Below are 18728 nucleotides of genomic sequence, written 5' to 3'. Positions count from 1 at the left end.
TCGGAAAACAGTCGTGACTAGCTAGTTGATTTCTTCAACGATGCATCGTAGCCTACTATGGCAGTGAACCAGCGAGTTGCGTCGTTGTACGGGAAACGCACCCCTGGTGAATCCCTGGAACTAGTAAGGCTACAGTACCGGGTAAACCGCACGTCGGCTGCCGTACCCATCCAGACGGAGAAGGTGTGTCGCTCACAGCCAGCGGGAGAACAAGGCGAATCATGACAAGAGAGTTATCTTGTGAATAATACTCATAATAATACTCATAATATATATATATATATTAAATATGTTATTTAAATATATATAGTTCATTATTGCATTTTATTTTATTGTTAATCAGATTTAGAAGATTATAGAATTATATAGAACTTAGTCATAAAAAACATTTATGTATCAAAAGAGCTAAAATTTCAATGCAGCAAAAAGTAGATAAAACAAAAACAAATTACAGTTGTCCTCTAGATAGAAGGCGCTGTGTGACATTATCAGTTTATCCATTTTCACAATATGCATTACAATAACTAATTCTGATTATGTAAGGATCCGTGGAGATAAGAGACTATTGAGTGCCACAGCACAGCTTGAGTTGAATTATGGTTACGGACCGATAACCTATACCGTAACTTACGGTTCTGATTGTCTAAAGTTATGTAATGTAAGTGAATTATGTTTTTATCAATCTGCCAATGGCTTTATTTCATTTTAATCGTGTGGAATTACAAATTTAAGAATCAGTTTAGGATCTGCTGATCCTATGTCCTGATATAAAATCGCGTGAAAAAATAAGGTGAAGCATATTGTATTTAGCATTTAAGGCAATGGTCTGAAACTCAGCTCCTGCAGAGATTAGCCCCTCCAACCCGAAACTAATCCAGCTAATCAAGGTTTTCAGGATTTCTAGAAACTATGGCCCTTCAGGAGCTGAATTTGAGACCACTGATGCCAATTCCGGTTCACTTTATTGTAAGTCAAATGAGTCTGATTACTGACACTCTCACCTTTTGTCTTTAATGGCTTTTGGAGCCATTCTTCGAATAGTTATGCTGATTAGACTGGTGAATTCTCATGAATTAGCAAAAGCAATCTTCATCTTTAAACACCACCATGTCATGAAATTGTCCAATGCCAAGTCTAATGATCTGCAAAAGTGAAAACTATGCTAGACATATTAATTCCATATCACACAACCATCACAGCTTCAGGATCTAAAACTTTTATACAATTTTGTCCATAAGGCACCCAACATCATGTTTCTAAAATAAATGAATAAGCTTTGTTATGGTCTGCACAGAACTGATGACAATCACCCTCAGGTCTCAGCTTGTTCTTGAAAACTCATTCCCTTCAGCTCTTTTGTAAATAATCTTCTTGCCTGACATAGTTATATCAAATTACGGACACTTGTCACAAGGAATGCGGTTGGCGGTCAGGCGTTGAGGAGCTCACATTTCAGACTGCCTCAGACTGGTAACTCTGCATTTTCATAACTTTTATAATTTCATTCTACTCACTTTTTTGACTCTGACTTAGTCAGAAATGACATGTGTTTTCAAATAAACATCTTTGTTTTTATTTGTTAATTTTTGCTTATATATTTTTCAACTCATATCTAGACTTAACATCAGCTTGTACTTGTCAATTAACTATAAAAACTATTATTATAGATCTTTCCTCCAAGTAATTCCTTAACTCCAATCTTATGATCTTATATTATCTCATGTTCTTTTTCAGACAAAAACTTAAATTTTGTAACGTTAAACAATTATCTACTTTCAAGGCCACATTAACACCAGAAATTTCTGTTCAAAAGCTTTGCTTGTTTCTGTTTCTCTCCAAATACCGAAGATATTGTTTTGCTATACAATTACTTTCGGTCATTTTACCACTCTGTGTTTACTAGAGAAGCAACAGACTTTCTATTTATATCTGTCTGTCTGTCTGTCTGTCTGTCTGTCTGTGTCTGTCTGTGTGTGTGTGTGTGTGTGTGTGTGTGTGTGTGTGTGTGTGTGTGTGTGTGTGTGTGTGTGTGTGTGTGTGTGTGTGTGTGTGTAGAGGCTGCTTCCCTCTCCCTTCTCACTCGAGGAACTCGAGGGAAAGAAAAAGAAAAGTTAAAAACAAAGTTATCAACAGCGCAGTGATCAACAGCACATTCTCAATACAGAATCTGCTGAAGATACACCCAAGTCTCCTGGTCTTCCCTTCTGAGTTTCCATCATGTCTTATTTCAACTTGTTTTGTTGGTAAATCACATGGAATACTTGTGTTCTTCTGTTATCTGCATTGGAAAGAGCCACGAGAAAACCTGACTTGGCCATTTAAGAGTCATGTTTAATATCTTCATTTGTTTAATCCCAGCAAGCAATTTTGCATTTAAAAGACGTCTAATAGCCGTCCAAACACAACCCAGACGTCTAAAACAAGGCAAAATTTGGGCTGTCAGGGAAAATTTAATAGACGTCTTAACCAGAGCCCAATAATAGGCTAGTCATCAATTAAATAACAAAGAAATGAAATGATGGGCTCTGGTTTAGACGTCTATTAAATTTGTAGACGTCAGGGCTGTGCTTGGACGGCTATTAGACGTCTTTTAAATGCAAAATTGCTTGCTGGGATCATTTTTAATATTTAATTATTTTTATTACTGCATTTCCAAAGACATAAACTCACCTACAGTACACTCTTCTCACTTCACATTAAATGTGTCACATACAAGAATGTACAAAAAAAGTGAACATTATCATTTTCAGATATTAAGTCATTAGTAAACAGTCTTTTAGTCATAAGTTTAACCTGACGTTTAACCATAAGTTTAAGCTTCCTCTGTCATTTTCTCAGGCTGATAGAAGATTTTAAGTTAATACAGTTTTGTTAACTGATTGTGAGTGAGTTTCAGACTAAACTTTGCTGGCTGGTTTTGTATACCAAAAAAAAAAAAAAAAGGTAAAAAAAAGGGTTCCCCAGGGTTCTTTACTCAGTTTGAAAGGACTCTTTATTGCAAAAAAGGAGATATGTCTTGGTGTGCCACAAATTTAATTCCCCTCCTGTCTTCTTCATTCTTTTTTCTGCTCTAAAAGTGTCTAGGCTAAGCTAAGCTAAGCTGTTGGGCAGATTTGCACAAAATTTGTGACGCATCATCTCAAGAAACTCACAAAAAAAAAAGATGAAAAGAATTTAAATGCATCAAAGATAGTCCTATAAACCAATACAATTCTAAGGACACCTGACAAGTCGTGGACAATTCTGCCAATAGGGGGCGCTACAACTGAAAAAACACTCCAACCGTGTTCAAGTAGAGCTGCATTTGACTCCACTTTTAAAGGGATACTTCAGGATTTAGCATTACGCTTTGTATCAGTAGAAAACCTGTAGTGTTTTCGAATTACCATGCTTTCCACCCTCATGTCCCCCTGTGTTGAAGCCATTTCTATGGAAGTAAAAATATTTTAGTTTATTTTGTAAAACCTGAGAAAACCTGTGTTGCAAATAAAACGTAGAAATTGGAATGTAAACAGTTAACCAGTGATTTAGTATAATGTAATTTGATTGGCTGTTAGATTTAGTATGAAAGAAATAGTACCCGCGAAACAGTCAGAAGCCACTGGACTTTGGAGCAACACAGTCTTTTGACCTACACGTAACTGTACATTTAATTTGTAAGAAAAGTAAATATCCTAAGTTTTAATTTTTTATGTTTTTGAGATTCATAATTAAACCGTCAAACGAAGAACTCTGGATTCAAGACTTTTATTTGACGTTTCGTGTTGAGTACAAAAGAACTTTGAAGTCCTAAGCTAGTGAGTCAGCTTGCTGCGCTCACATCCAAGTCAAAAGACTGCTCGACATAGTTAAAATATCGAGTGAAAGAAGATTGCTCGACGAATCCGAAAGACGAGCCGCGTGAGAAGATCGCAAAAAAAAAAAAAAAAGATGCGCTCGCTCGTGATGACGGCGTGCTAATCGACTGGGCCGACATTCTCTGGCTTATCTGAGGGAAACTCGCTAGCGGATGATAAAGATAACAGACCAATACGGACGAAAACTACATCGCAGCTCAAAAAAGACAGAAAGAAAGTCAGAGGTAGCCTACCTGCAGTGTGAGTCGGCTGAATGAAACTTTCCCTGGAACAGGTCTGATATTTTCTTCATCGTCTAAAAGTGACAGTAAGTGCTCTCTGGATATTTCGTTCTGAAAGTCATAGAGCTTTACATAAAGAAATCTTGCACATCAGTGACTCTTTTAAACGAGTGTTTATAAGAAGATTAGAAGCTGTACAATAGGAATTGTGACAGTTTTCTGTGTGAAGATTTTAAAGTGACATGACATGGCAGATGAAAGCGCAGCTGCATGTGTTGACCAAAAGAGGGCGCCAAAGCCCACATTAAAGGCTGTAGAGGAGAAACTACAAAGGCTGAAAGGAGAACGCAAGGGAAAGTTGGCACAAATAACCAAACAGAAGAATGATTTAGCCAAATTGAAGGAAAATGAACACAATGTTAATCTCATTAAAGATGAAACATTGCTAAGGTTTGAAAGATGCGTAAGAGAGTATGAACGGATTAATGAAGAATTGTGTGAGTTAATAGATGAAGATGATAAGAAAGCGGATCAAGATGCTTTCAAGAACAGATATTCGGAATTTCAGCAGTTAATAGAAAACACAAACAAATGGATTGCAGATGTCTTAAAAGATGAAGAAGATGCTATTAAGCCACATGATAGTGTGTCTAGAGCTAACTCCGTGGTAAGCCACACTTCCAGTACTAATTCTGCAATGCTGAGAATTAAAGCTGAACGTGAAGCACTGTTGGCAAGAGCTGCAGCAATAAAAAAGAGAGAAGCAATAGAGCAGGAAGAAATTCGCTTGAGAATTAGAAAAGAGGAATTAGAGCTTGAAACTGAGCTTGCTGCTTCAGATGCCAAACTAAAGGTGTACGAAGATTTTGAAGATGCTCAGGAATCTAAATATGATTTATTAGAGCCACCTTTAGGACCCAGATTTGAACCCATGCGTAGACAAGAAAAGAACAGTGTATCAGCTGATAAGACATTCCTTACATTCAATCCAAAGCCAGCCACTCAAGTTGGTGCTTCAGAGAGAAGAAAGTCGTTGTCAAGGTTTGATGTTGTCAGCAGCACGCCACATCCTAGTCCTCATGATCACACTGATTCTTCTACAGATAGCCTGCACGAAGTGCTACAGCGTCAAAATGAAGTCACCAAGATGCTCATTAAACAACAGAGTTTGTCTCAACTGCCTCAAAGAGACATACCCACATTTACAGGAGATCCTATGACTTACAGATCTTTCATAAGGGCATTCGAGCATGCTATTGACAGTAAAACAGACAGTCATCAAGACCGGCTGTACTATCTTGAGCAGTTCACGAGTGGAGAGCCACTTGACCTCGTTCGGAGCTGTGAGCACATGAGACCTGACAGAGCTTATAAAGAAGCCAGAGAACTGCTTGATCGTCACTATGGAGATGAAATGGCCATCGCTACAGCTTATATCAAGAAGGCTATGGAATGGCCTCAGATAAGGCCAGAAGATAGAAAAGGATTGAATGCTTTTGCTTTGTTCTTAGTAGGATGTTGTAACACAGTGAATGATGTGGACTATATGGACGAAATGAACAATCCTACCAACATGAAGTTCATTTTATCCAAACTTCCATTCAAACTGAAAGAAAGATGGAGAAGTTACGCTTATGACATTCAAGAAAGAACAAGAAAAAGAGCCAGATTTCCTGATTTAGTGGAATATGTGCACCGTCAAGCAAAGGTTGCCAATGACCCGCTGTTTGGAGACATCCTGGACTCCACTTCAAGTAATCAGAACAACTCAAAAAAGCAACCAAGCATTAGAAAAAGTGAGTTTAAAAGAAGCAGCTTTGCTGTGAATGTGTCTGCTACTGAAAATAATGTCAGTAAAAGCCAACCTGAAAAGAAACCTTTTGCAGTCAAGTCAGCAAGTGTCTTTCAAAGTCCCTGTCTTTACTGCCAGAAGAACCATGCACTAAATGTGTGCAACAAGATTCGAGAACAGCCATTAAAAGAAAGGATTCAGTTCTTGAAAACGAACGGTCTTTGTTTTGGGTGTCTGACGGCAGGTCATATGTCCAAGGACTGTAAAAAAAGGGCCTCTTGTCCAGAGTGTTCATTCAAGCACCCAGCTATCTTGCACATTGTTAAAGAAGATGCTTCATCAAAGAACAACAGTGCAGATGACAGCTCACAAAGTACAAGTGAAGTCACAAGTGCTCTCGTGTCTGCAGGGTGCAGAACAGGTGACCATACTGGGGCCGGGAGTAGTGAGTGTATTCTTCCCATCGTACCTGTGCAGATAAAACACAAGAAAGACACAAAGATAATCAAGACCTATGCTTTCCTGGATCAAGGAAGTACAGCGACTTTCTGCACTGAAGAATTGGCAAAGAAGTTGAATATGCGAGGCAGAAAGACAGAGTTCCTGCTTCGTACTATAACGCAAGAACAGAAAGTGAATAGCTATGAACTTACTGATTTGGAGGTGTGTGGCTTAGAGGAGCAAGATTACATTCAGCTTCCCAATGTGTATACTCAGCCAGATATACCTGCAAAAAAGGCCAACATCCCACAGAAGAAAGATTTGGAGAAGTGGTCTTACCTGAGTCGAGTCCATCTCCCAAAACTTGAAGCAGAAGTTGGTCTGCTCATCGGTGTCAATGCGTACAAAGCCATGGAGCCATGGGAGATCATTAATAGCCAGAACGACGGACCATATGCTGTGAAGACAGCTCTAGGCTGGGTTGTCAATGGGCCAATCAGCAGATGCCAAGAGAAGGAATCAGATGATGGCAAAAGACAAAGTTTCCTTGTCAACCGTATTTCTTTGATTAGCGTTGATGACATGCTGATAAAGCACTACAATGCAGATTTTCCAGAAAGAAGATGTGACGACAGACGAGAACAGTCGCAACATGATAAGAAGTTCATGCATACAGTGACAACATCAGCCCAGCTCGTGAATGGTCACTTCCGCATCAAGTTGCCTTTGAAGGATGACAAGGTGAAGATGCCGTGCAACCGTGGTATTGCTGAACAGAGGCTTAACTCTTTGAAAAGGAAGTTCAATAGGAATGCAGATTTCTTTCAAGAGTACAAGGCTTTTATGGACAACATACTGGAAAAAGGCTATGCAGTAAGGATTCCAGAAGAACAGTTGATTCGCAGTGATGGAAGAGTATGGTTCATTCCACACCATGGGGTGTACCATCCAAAAAAGAAGAAACTCAGAGTCGTCTTTGACTGTGCAGCAACTTACCAAGGTGTATCGCTAAATGACCAGTTGTTGCAAGGGCCTGACCTAACTAACACCCTCATCGGAGTGTTGCTGAGATTCAGACAGGAGCATGTCGCCATGATGGCAGATATCGAGTCCATGTTTTACCAGGTGTGGATTCCAGACACGGACACAGATATGCTACGCTTTCTCTGGTGGCCAGATGGTAATCTGAATGTGGAAGCAGAAGAGTACAGAATGTGTGTGCATCTGTTCGGTGCTACATCATCCCCTAGTTGTGCGTCATATGCATTAAGAAGAACAGCAGAAGATGCAGCATCAAAGAGTACCCCTGAAGCCACTCAGACAGTCCTCAAGAACTTCTATGTGGATGACTGTTTGAAGTCAGTAGCCACAGAAGACAAAGCCGTTGCTCTTGCGAGAGAGCTGATGACGTTGTGTGCCAGTGGTGGTTTCCATTTGACTAAGTGGGTCAGCAACAGCAGAGCCCTGTTGGGATCTATTCCTGACCACGAACGAGCGGCTGAAGTCAAAGATCTCGATTTGGAGTATGATGAGTTGCCAGTGGAACGGGCATTAGGCGTACAGTGGTGTACAAGTTCTGACAGCTTCAGGTTCAAAATATATCTGCCGGACAAGCCATGCACCAGACGGGGCATTTTATCTGTAGTCAGTTCAGTGTATGACCCAATGGGTTTTTTGGCACCACTCCTACTACCTATCAAGCTCATTTTAAGAGATCTCTGCCAAGAGAAGAAAAATCATGCCGGACATGGATGAAGTGGCTGACAGACTTAGACAAGCTTTCAGAACTCAGTCTGAACAGATGTTTCAAACCCTCTGCATTTGGGCCCACAAACACTGCTCAAATCCACAATTTCTCAGACGCTAGTCAAGATGGGTATGGCGTTGTGTCGTATCTCTTGTTGACAAATGACCGGGGTGAGAAACATGTATCATTCTTGATGGGAAAGTCCAGAGTCACTCCACTCAAACAGATTACGATCCCGAGAATGGAGTTGACAGCAGCGACTGTTGCAGTCAAGATCGATCAGATGTTGAAAGAAGAACTTGAACTTCCCCTGATGGAGTCAGTCTTCTGGACGGATAGTACAACAGTACTGAAGTACATCGAAAACGATGCCCTTCGTTTCAAGACGTTTGTGGCAAACCGTGTCTCTTTCATTAGAGAAGCGACTACATCTTCTCAGTGGAAGTATGTCAATACCTCACAAAATCCAGCAGATCAGGCTTCAAGAGGTTTGAAGATCCAGAGCTTCATAGAAAGTAAGAGCTGGTTTCAGGGGCCTAGTTTCCTGCGAAAGGGTGTTGAATGGCCGGAACAACCTGAACAGTGTCCTTACCTGACTGAAGATGATGTTGAGGTGAAGACGTCCGCTGCAGTGTCATGCACAAACTCAAACGAGTGCACAGATCCACTGAACCAGCTCGTTGAGTATTACTCCAGTTGGCATAAGCTGAAAAAGGCGGCAGCCTGGATTTTGCTCTTGAGAAGGATGTTACGACACCTGAGCGAGAAAAGAAAAGAGTTTGAGCAGAACATACAGCAAAATGAGAATGATCCAGAGAAATGTAGATCTATAGTTGAACAGCAAATGGTGATGTGCAAGAAGAACCTGGAAAAAAGAAAACTCACCGTGGAAGATCTATCCAGAGCTGAAATTGAACTGGTTAAATACAGTCAGAAACAAGCTTACACAGAGGAGATACAAGCCTTGCAGTCGGCAAGTTCCCGTGTGAAAAAGAACAGTTCTATCTTCAAACTGGATCCATATTTGCAAGATGATGTGTTGAGAGTAGGAGGACGTTTGAACAGATCGGCGATGCCTGAGGAGGCCAAGCATCCTGCCATTCTGCATAAACAGCACAGAATAGCTCACCTCATTCTCCACCACATCCATCAAGAGTGTGGACATGGAGGTAGGAACCATGTCTTAGCCATATTGCGACAACGGTATTGGATACCAAGAGCCAATGCAGCAGCAAGAAAAGTGATTTCAGAGTGCAACCTCTGCAGAAGACTGCATGCAAAGGTAGGAGAGCAGAAAATGGCGGATCTGCCACAAGACCGTCTGCTCCCTGACAAACCACCCTTCACCAACACGGGTGTGGATTATTTTGGACCTTTCGAGGTCAGAAGAGGACGTGCAAAGGTTAAGCGTTATGGAGTGCTCTTTACATGTTTAACTGTCAGGGCAGTGCATATAGAAGTAGCCCATTCTCTTGACACCGATTCATGTATTAATGCCATACGGCGTTTTCAAGCCAGAAGAGGTCAAGTGTCAATTATTCGTTCTGACAATGGCACGAACTTTGTCGGCGCTGAACGAGAGCTGCGTGAGGCATTGGCAGAGCTGGATCAGTCTCGTATCAATGAAGTAATGATGAAAAAGGGTGTGCAATGGATTTTCAACCCGCCTGCTGCGTCTCACCACGGCGGTATCTGGGAGCGACAAATTCGCACCGTGAGAAAAGTGCTGAGCTCTGTTGTGAAGCAACAGCTCTTAGAAGATGAAGGACTACACACTCTCCTATGTGAAGTTGAGAGCATCATCAATGGGAGACCCTTAACCACGAACACAGATCACCCAAACGACCTCGAGCCGCTGACGCCCAATCATCTGCTTGCATTGAAAACACAGCCTAGTTTTCCACCTGGTGTGTTTACTAAGGATGATGTCTACGCCCGCCGACGCTGGAGACAAATACAATATATGGTGGATCTGTTCTGGCGAAGGTGGACTCACGAATACTTACCGCTTCTGCAAGAACGGCAAAAATGGCTCGGCTTAAGTAGAAGTTTCAAGGTTGGAGATGTCGTTCTCGTCGCAGATTCGTTTCTGCCAAGAAACTCCTGGATGTTAGGCAGAGTCATAAGAGTGATACCTGACTCCAAAGGCGTTGTCAGAAGTGCTGAGGTTCGGACGAAGATCAGTATCATTCAAAGACCAATAACTAAACTTTGTCTGTTGCAGGGAGAAGACTGAAGATAGAAGAGAAAGACTTGAATAGAGTACAAATTACCATTTGAATAGTCTATGAAAAGTATTTAGTTGTCAAGTATGTTAATACTTTCCAGTTAACGTTTACCTTAAATACTTGCCTATGAAGAAAAGAAGATTCTTGCTAAAAGGAATTAAAGAAAGTGTTGAATGTAAGAGTATAAATGACTTCAGTTTAAGTTTAAGTTGATAATTGATATGTTAAGGCCTAGTCAATTAGGGACCGGGATATGTTGAAGCCATTTCTATGGAAGTAAAAATATTTTAGTTTATTTTGTAAAACCTGAGAAAACCTGTGTTGCAAATAAAACGTAGAAATTGGAATGTAAACAGTTAACCAGTGATTTAGTATAATGTAATTTGATTGGCTGTTAGATTTAGTATGAAAGAAATAGTACCCGCGAAACAGTCAGAAGCCACTGGACTTTGGAGCAACACAGTCTTTTGACCTACACGTAACTGTACATTTAATTTGTAAGAAAAGTAAATATCCTAAGTTTTAATTTTTTATGTTTTTGAGATTCATAATTAAACCGTCAAACGAAGAACTCTGGATTCAAGACTTTTATTTGACGTTTCGTGTTGAGTACAAAAGAACTTTGAAGTCCTAAGCTAGTGAGTCAGCTTGCTGCGCTCACACCCTGAGACGAGAGATTTATGTATTTTTTGTCTGAAAAAAATCCTCAGATGACGCAAAAATCGCCATTTTGCATCATCGGAGGATTTTTTGTCCAGAGGCCAAAGAGTATAGAAGCCCAAGAGGCGAAACTCTGTTGTGTTATGGGTAACAGTCTGTAGATGGCGCTGCGGAGGCGCGTCCGCCATTATGGACTGAAAGCTGCTGAAATCGTTAGCGCCAGTCAATGGCAAAATCCATTTTAGTAGGTGTTTATAGTTCATGTGTGCACTTGCTAGATTGCACATCTTTTTTGTACCTTTCCTCCTGTAATAGGACATTCATAGATTGTTTTTTTCTTGCCATTGAAACGTTCACTGTGTGCACTTTCACTGAAGATGTTGAAAAAACAAGTTGTTAATATTTTTGTGATATTCTATGTAAAATATTAACTGTCTTTAGAAATGTTCATTTATAATTTATAATTTTTTCAAATCATATATATGGTGATGTTCACTAATTTCAAAATCAACATTGAATACATATCTTATTACTTATATCTAATTACTGTGTGTCTGCCTATAGCCTATATTATTTCATGAATTTCTGTTAGTCATATAACAAGGAAAATGCATAATAGAACATAAATATTGATAGATTCAAGTTTTGCAGTAATTTTATAATTGTATATTTGCAAACCGTATAGGCTAATGAAGCCGATTCGGTGGGGGACATACCCTTACTAAAAAGTACTATAGGAATCTTATAGTATTTTGGGACAAATTATTATAGTAATCTTATAGGAATACTATAGTAATTTGGGACATACTACAGAAGTACGATAAGACTACTATATAAATACCATAGCAGCTTTAAAATATTATAGAGGTATTACAGAACATCACAGAAGTATGTTATGTTCTGTAATAACTCTATAATATCCTAGAGCCGCTATAGTATTTCTATAGTAGTCTTATAGTACTTCTATAGTAATATTTTGTCCCAAAATACTATTTTCCTAAGGGTAATTAGGCCATGCATAACCAACACATAGACAAATATTTTCTGTCATTTAACGTCATTTAACGTCGGTCATCCTCATTAATGTATTTTAAATTGTTTTCATATTTAGATATGACTGCCAGAAAAAATTAAGTTATGTTAAGTTTTTGTTATGTCAAGTTTTTCAGTGCCATTGACTCCCATTATTTTTCGGCGTTTTCCTTCAGTTTTCAGTCCATAATGGCGGCCGCGCCGTCACGTCATGGGGGCAACTGTTGCTATGGAGCGTTCTATTGAGTTTCGCCTCTTGGGCTTCTATACTCTTTGCAGAGGCTAAAGACTACAGCCAGTAGTGGGGGCTGTCCCGCATGTTTTCAACCCGCCCATAGAGGGTGGGATCTCACTCACAGAATGTACACATAGTGTCAGCCATCTTTTTTTGGAAGCTAAGCTAGCAGGCTCTTGTTCTGAGTAGTAGCGGTTACCATACTCTTTTTCCCGGACATGTCCGGCCGTCGAGATCGTCCAAAATGTCCGGGATTCAGCTTTTGCTTTCTGCAGTCGACATTCATTGTTTACATGCACACCTTTTGTTTCAATCTAACTGAATTTATTCCAATTGGTGAATCTGAATGTAAAGTTTACATGAACGCTAAACAAGTGATCGGTGATGTGCTTTTTAACATTGCTAAGAAAATTCCCGCTCCTCCGTCGCTCATCAGTAATCACGCCACCGGCCTGTCATCGTTCTCCCACGGCCCTCAGCCTCGTCCTGCTCGCCACAGTAAACATAATGAACGGCGACTGTAGAACGCAAAAGCCGAATCCCGGACATTTTGGGCGATCTCGAAATCCCGGGCAGACTCGTCACGGAGACTCACTAGTAGCCTAGTCTTGTTGTTTAACTTCACGCTCTTACCGGTAGGCGTGGCTTGGGAGTGGCCTCCTAGGGCAGCGAAGCAAGTGCATTCTGGGAGTTGTTGTCTTTCATCCAAATGAGCCAAAAATACATTTTCTGGCTTTTCTCAGTCTAGAAAGCTCCAAATTCAAAAATAATTTCACATTTCTACTACATAAATGACCCATTTTAAATACACATTCATCTTTCCAGAGGTGAAGTATCCCTTTAAGGCCCATTCACACCAAGAACGATAACTATATTAGTGTCCACACTAATGCACTATATCATGTTTATTCTTAGAGCGCACTGCTGTTTTGTCTGAATTCTTAAAAGTGTAATGTTTCTCTGTGCCGTTATGGTTAGTTGTGGACTTTGCTATTCTTCTGTATTTAAAATGATTTTTTAGAACTATATCTTTATTTTTATCGTTATAGTTATCATCCTTGGTGTGAACGGGCCTTTAAAAATAGCCTACACTCACAAACTTCTCTAAGCACTTCCCCTCGGGCGAATCTCCTCCGCCATTTTGAAGTGCATTCAACTTTGTCAAGTGGACGAGGGAAGTTTATTTGGACAGACCCTCAATCGCTCGATTATGACCTGAGGGAGCGAGTCTACTCATACACTCATACGCAGATCCATAGACCACAATACAACATGATTGTTACTTCACAACTGCAACTTGCAGTGCTTGCACCTAATGTACCCACACACCTATGATTCAAAGATGGAGAGAAAAGTGGTTTACAGCTGTAAGTTAAGTTAGGACAATTAAGCAGTTTAGAAGAGCTATACTGAAATATAACAGCAGACTTCAAGTGAACAAGGGTGTTCCTTTTAAACCCATTGCATGGGTTCCAAGTGGGCACTCGTGTAACATAAGCAATGATGTACAAGTGAATGAGACAGAGGGAAGTTAGTGAGAGAAGGACATAAAAGTGGACTTAAAGCCAATTCACACCAAGGATGATAACAATTAAAGGTATAGTGGAGGATTTTCTTTTTCCGGGTGGATCATCAAGACTATTGGTACTCCTAGTTGTCAATCATTCTGGTGATATGTTTATGTAAGGCCGTCGTTCATGCTCGTCCCTAGGTAGTTTTCGCTTTCTGCGCATGCGCACTTTCAGGTGTATATGTGTGGTGAGCCATTTATATACTGGTGGTGAGCTACGGTTTCAGCCATTCATTGAAGCTCGCCCGTTCTCACCGGGTTTTTTCAAAATGTCTGAGGGTTGCAAGAGAAAAAGTGTCTACGAATTGAATTGTATGACAAGAAGAGAAAGGCCTCTGAAGAAAGAAACAAGACCAGAGTGTTTTTAGGAGAATATTTCACATGCTGGTGTGCGCTAAAAGCACAGGTCGGGCTTCCCACTGATGCCTCAGTCGCGAAGTTTCTACTCGACAGGTAAAGTTTGGCATGCTATTTGGAGAAATCCATTTAAAATCACTGCTAGTAAAAGTTAATGTAAGCTATGATTAGCGATGCTAGCCCTGGGCTGGCACAAGTCACGCACCAACAGCAACTTGTAAACAGAGCCTGCATGAGGAGAACTAGGCTCGTGCATGCTCGCTCATGCATAGGCGTTCCCTCTCGGGAGCAGGTAAAGTGTTGCTCATAAGCATTTTTTCAAAAAGTGGAGAGGGCAGTTATTTTCTAAAATTCGGGAAAATCCTCCACTATACCTTTAAGATGTAGTTATAAAAATGTTCTAAATGTACAAGAATAGCAGTCCACACCACAACTATAACAATAATGACACATGAACGATATTTTTGGAATTGCTTTCAGAACGATTTTTTCCAGCTGATGAATGATAAAAAAATTGACAGCCAATCTTAATCCTTCCTGCTTTAACGAGCTCGAGCATTTAAAGTGGCAGACAACAAAACAACAGCGTGCAAGAACGTAAACGGGCATTGATGTGGATTAATGAAACAAAGTTGTTGTCTTTATATTTATTTCTATCTTTATAGATATAGTTCTTGGTGTGAACATGCCTTTAAACACAGCCCTTGTTGAAAATCAGTTAGCCTGTTCTTTGGGGCAAATGCTAACATCAATATCACTCAAACATGGCCACCAGCAGACATTCACATTTCTTCTCGTGCTGACTGGATGCTGTGGGGTAAGTTTCACTTCACAATACCTAACGCAAGACAGTTTAATTATAAACTTTGAATTATTTATTTGTATTAAATATAAGACACACTCGGATTAGTTCAAACTAAAATGAAGGACACGTGTAGTGCGTTCATTATAGGGTGTGTGAGAAAGTAGCCTGGAGTGCCTGTGTGAATAGATCGAGAAACTGCATATTTATTATCAATATTAAGTGATAACCTCAGATATGGGCAACCATTTGCATGTCTACAATGAACTAGTTGAAAGCTTATGACATATCACCGAATTGCATTATTTAAGGCTATTCTTTTTATAAAGATACTGATACAGGAACTGTACATTTCATTCATAATATCATATATTATATACTGTATATTCCCCTTCATAACATTTCATATCAGTATCGTCCCTCAACCTTACCATGGCAATACTGTGTAGCAAATTTGGTGAGAATAGCCTATAGCTATAATAAATGTACCTTTTTATTAATAACTCTGCATTAGTACATGATAGCTTCAAAGGTCTTAAAGGTTTTATAAACAATTTAGTTTTAAATTTCAATAAAACAATACAATTTATTTTTAAACAATAAAAATGTGTCTGTCATTCTAGTTTTCTGAAAATAATTCTGGTTCATTTACTTGCGGAGATTCAGGTCGATATATTTGTTGGTGGCCCCATAATGACTAATTACATGAAGCAAACTTCATGTGTTTCATTCATTTCTGATGCTCATAACAGATCATTTTCTATAATGCAGAGGGGATATGTTTATTCCAATGTGACTGACAGGTGAGGAGCTTTAATAGGATATTAATGTTGACCACAAGAGAATAATAAATCCTTAGGTCTAATCTTTATCCATCAGTTTGAATGGCTTTTTTTGTTTGTTTTAAGTCAGTTGTCTCTTTAGGAATACCATAATTTCTGAGCACTCTTACAATGTGACTTTGCAATAAAAACACATAATATTTGTAAAGACGTGTGTCAATCTCCCATATAGCCTAGTATTGGTGCTTGGAGACTTTTAGCTATATTTGTACTTTTTGTTGTAGATTTTGTATCCTTGCTGTGAATAATGAAAGAACTGAGTGAATCTTCCTCTACGGAGACCTGCTACAAAACCTCCTCAAAGGAATATTTTATGAATTTATTGATACTACAAATAACAGTTATGACAGATCTACAAAGTATAAACCTTATACAAATTTGTTCACTTCATTGTTTACAAACGGATTGCCTGTCACCTCATTGCTCAAGCTAAAGTTGAGCTTTCAACATTAATGTCACTTACGCTTTATTATTATTTACATAAACAAATACAAACACAAGAAATCTGTCCTCAAACTGTTGAAAGTGCAACACTCTTAAAAATAAAGGTTCCAAAAGAGTTTTTCCCCCCCTTCTTTTCGCAATGACAAAAGAAAAACGGGGTTCCTCAGAAGAAACTCTCAGCGAACAGTTCTTAAAAAAACAACAAACAGTTTTTCTCAGTGTGAAGAACATTATAATAATCTATAGAAGCTTTTTCTACTAGTTCCATGGATGTTAAAGGTTCTTCATGGGACCATCAATGCCAATAAAGAACCTCTATTTTTAAGTGTATCTGTGTTTTTGTAGTAATTTACCAACTAACTACAGTCGCAAAATGCATTTACACACATTGTAAAGAGCTTTGTGGGTTGATTTTTTTCCTGAGACACACTCCATATTTTAATTCCAACGCTATAAACACTTGTCAGGAATCTTAAGATAAAAACATTACAAACATTTGAAATGACATCTGAATATCACATATAATGCATTTCTATTACAATCAATTTATAAAAGCAAATAGTAGTAAAATATCTCAGTCCATCCAGGTCAGGAGATGTTAGCCATTTCAAACACGAGAGTTTAAGCAAATGTATGTTTTGCCACTACAAGCATAAGATGTTTGGCAAGTCAACTAATTTAGGAACTCCTTTATAGTGGATTAAGGCGCTAATTTCTATTCTATTACCTCGGCCTTCTCTGCTCCATTCCATTGGGCAGGAATCCCGCGATAATGGGAACTGGCCATATGAGGGCAGCGACGCTCCATATAATGATGACTAAAGTCATGAAACAAGCCACCAGAGTGGATTCGATGGGTTTGCGGTTGAGCCTCCAGCTTCGATCCCCCTTCAGCTCGTCCAAAGCGAAATCCACGCAGCAGAAATGCACGGAGTCGCCCGTCTGCGGACCCTCGGACCTGCCCCGTCTGAATCTCCGGTACCGGGACAGCCCGCATCCGACGCAGAGCCGGAACTCCTGCTGGCCGCCCGTGACGCCCAGGTGCTCGATGTACACCGGCGAGATCGCGCGGTTGAAGGCGGCGGAGAAGAACGCCTTGCCGTGGTTGTTGGTGGTGTACATGAGCACGTCGCACTGGAAGCCGAAGTTGCTGTCCCAGCGCGCCACGAGTTTGGTGGGGAGTCTCTCCACGCTCACGTTGCACGTCGAGGAGGCTTCGGGCTCCTCCACGGATCTCTTCGAGTAGCCCACATCCACTTCCAGACTGGCCATGAACCTCCCGGAGGAGTTGACGGGCGGCAGAAGCAGGTCCTCGTCGCTCCAGCTGTGTGCGCAGCGGCCGGGAGCGCTCAGAGCCAGCAGGAGAGTGATGGAGATGCTCAGCATGGCAGACCGCGCGGTTCCTCCAGGCGCATGGTGGTCTCGCACTCGCTCTTTATTCCGTGGTAGTTGCCAGGCAGTCCGTCATGTGTGTGCTCCATCAGTTACGCGTGTGTCCTGTGCGCGCTCGGAGAGCGCAGTGACCGAGCGCACGGTTGCGCGTCAGTGACAGGGAGTTCTGCTCCTTCACCTCACTGCTTGCTTCAGCTCGTCTACAGGGGTAGGAGGCTTCATATCACAGCAGAGCCAACTTGTACACTTCAGATGACAGTAGGCGATCACGTGGGCTCAGAAAGATCATTTCACGCACTGAAGATTGACACTCTTTAACCCTCTGGTACTGTTTGTGTGTCGGTCAAAAATGACACATTTCAATGAAATGATTGTACTTTATTTTAGTTCGATAATGTTTATTTTATTTTATTTAATATTTTGTATTTCTAGGGGATTTTAAAATCCTTTTTTTTTTTTTTTTTTTGAGCATGGACCATTTCCAACTTAAACTGTCATAAATCTTGAATGCTTTGGAGCAGACTGAAGTTTGGTCTCTTTTTAAATACAACTCTTGGCAGATTATTTCTGAAGTGAAAAAAAGATTAAAAAGGGGAACTTAAAAAAAAAAGTTAGAAAATGTTACATTTATTGTTATGAAAAATGCACGAAAATGCAATTTTCAATTTTTATATAAATATATATTTTTTATTTAGTTAGTTTTACTGTAAAGCTCATGTGAGAAAATCAAAACCATGAATCTAAACAGGTTGTGTTCCAAATTTGAGGTTGATATCTCAAAAAATTTGCTTTCAGTAACATTTTGTTTGTGCGCAGTACCCAACATTTCCACTAGATGAAGTTCGTCTCCTATTCATTTCCAATGCGCTCATTTTTGACCGCGAACAGTAAAAGTGTGACTATTTTCAGGATCATTTAACCTTTTCGAATCGTGTGTGTGTGTGTGTACACAGCAAGTGCCAACACCTTTACCAAGTTTTGTACCGTTCCAATATACTAAGAAAATTCTAAAAATTAAAAATGATATATGACCGAACAAAACCAAAGGGGGGCTTTTTACAGAGATGCCATGGATTTTGGTTCCCCAAAGAATCTTTCTTAAAAGAAC

At 40.0% G+C, this 18728-nt stretch overlaps 1 protein-coding gene across 1 annotated transcript; it reads right to left on the bottom strand.

Annotated features, from left to right (window-relative positions):
- Positions 1 to 15934: 15934 nt before the first annotated feature.
- Positions 15935 to 18486, bottom strand: tmem158 (transmembrane protein 158). Its single transcript, XM_084385955.1, has one exon. It carries the CDS (start codon positions 17612 to 17614, stop codon positions 16952 to 16954), a length of 663 nt encoding a protein of 220 aa, XP_084242081.1. The 5' UTR covers positions 17615 to 18486; the 3' UTR covers positions 15935 to 16951.
- Between the last annotated feature and the right edge of the window lie 242 nt (positions 18487 to 18728).

Source organism: Rutilus rutilus (assembly GCF_951802725.1).
Source record: "Rutilus rutilus genome assembly, chromosome: 17".
Lineage (NCBI taxonomy): Eukaryota > Metazoa > Chordata > Actinopteri > Cypriniformes > Leuciscidae > Rutilus > Rutilus rutilus.
The sequence above is the reverse complement of the archived record's forward strand: the minus strand, read 5'-3'. Positions and strand labels throughout refer to the sequence as shown.

Bases quoted from the DNA above. Each gene is read 5' to 3' on its own strand.
- tmem158 (XM_084385955.1), bottom strand. From the start codon at position 17,614: ATGCTGAGCATCTCCATCACTCTCCTGCTGGCTCTGAGCGCTCCCGGC.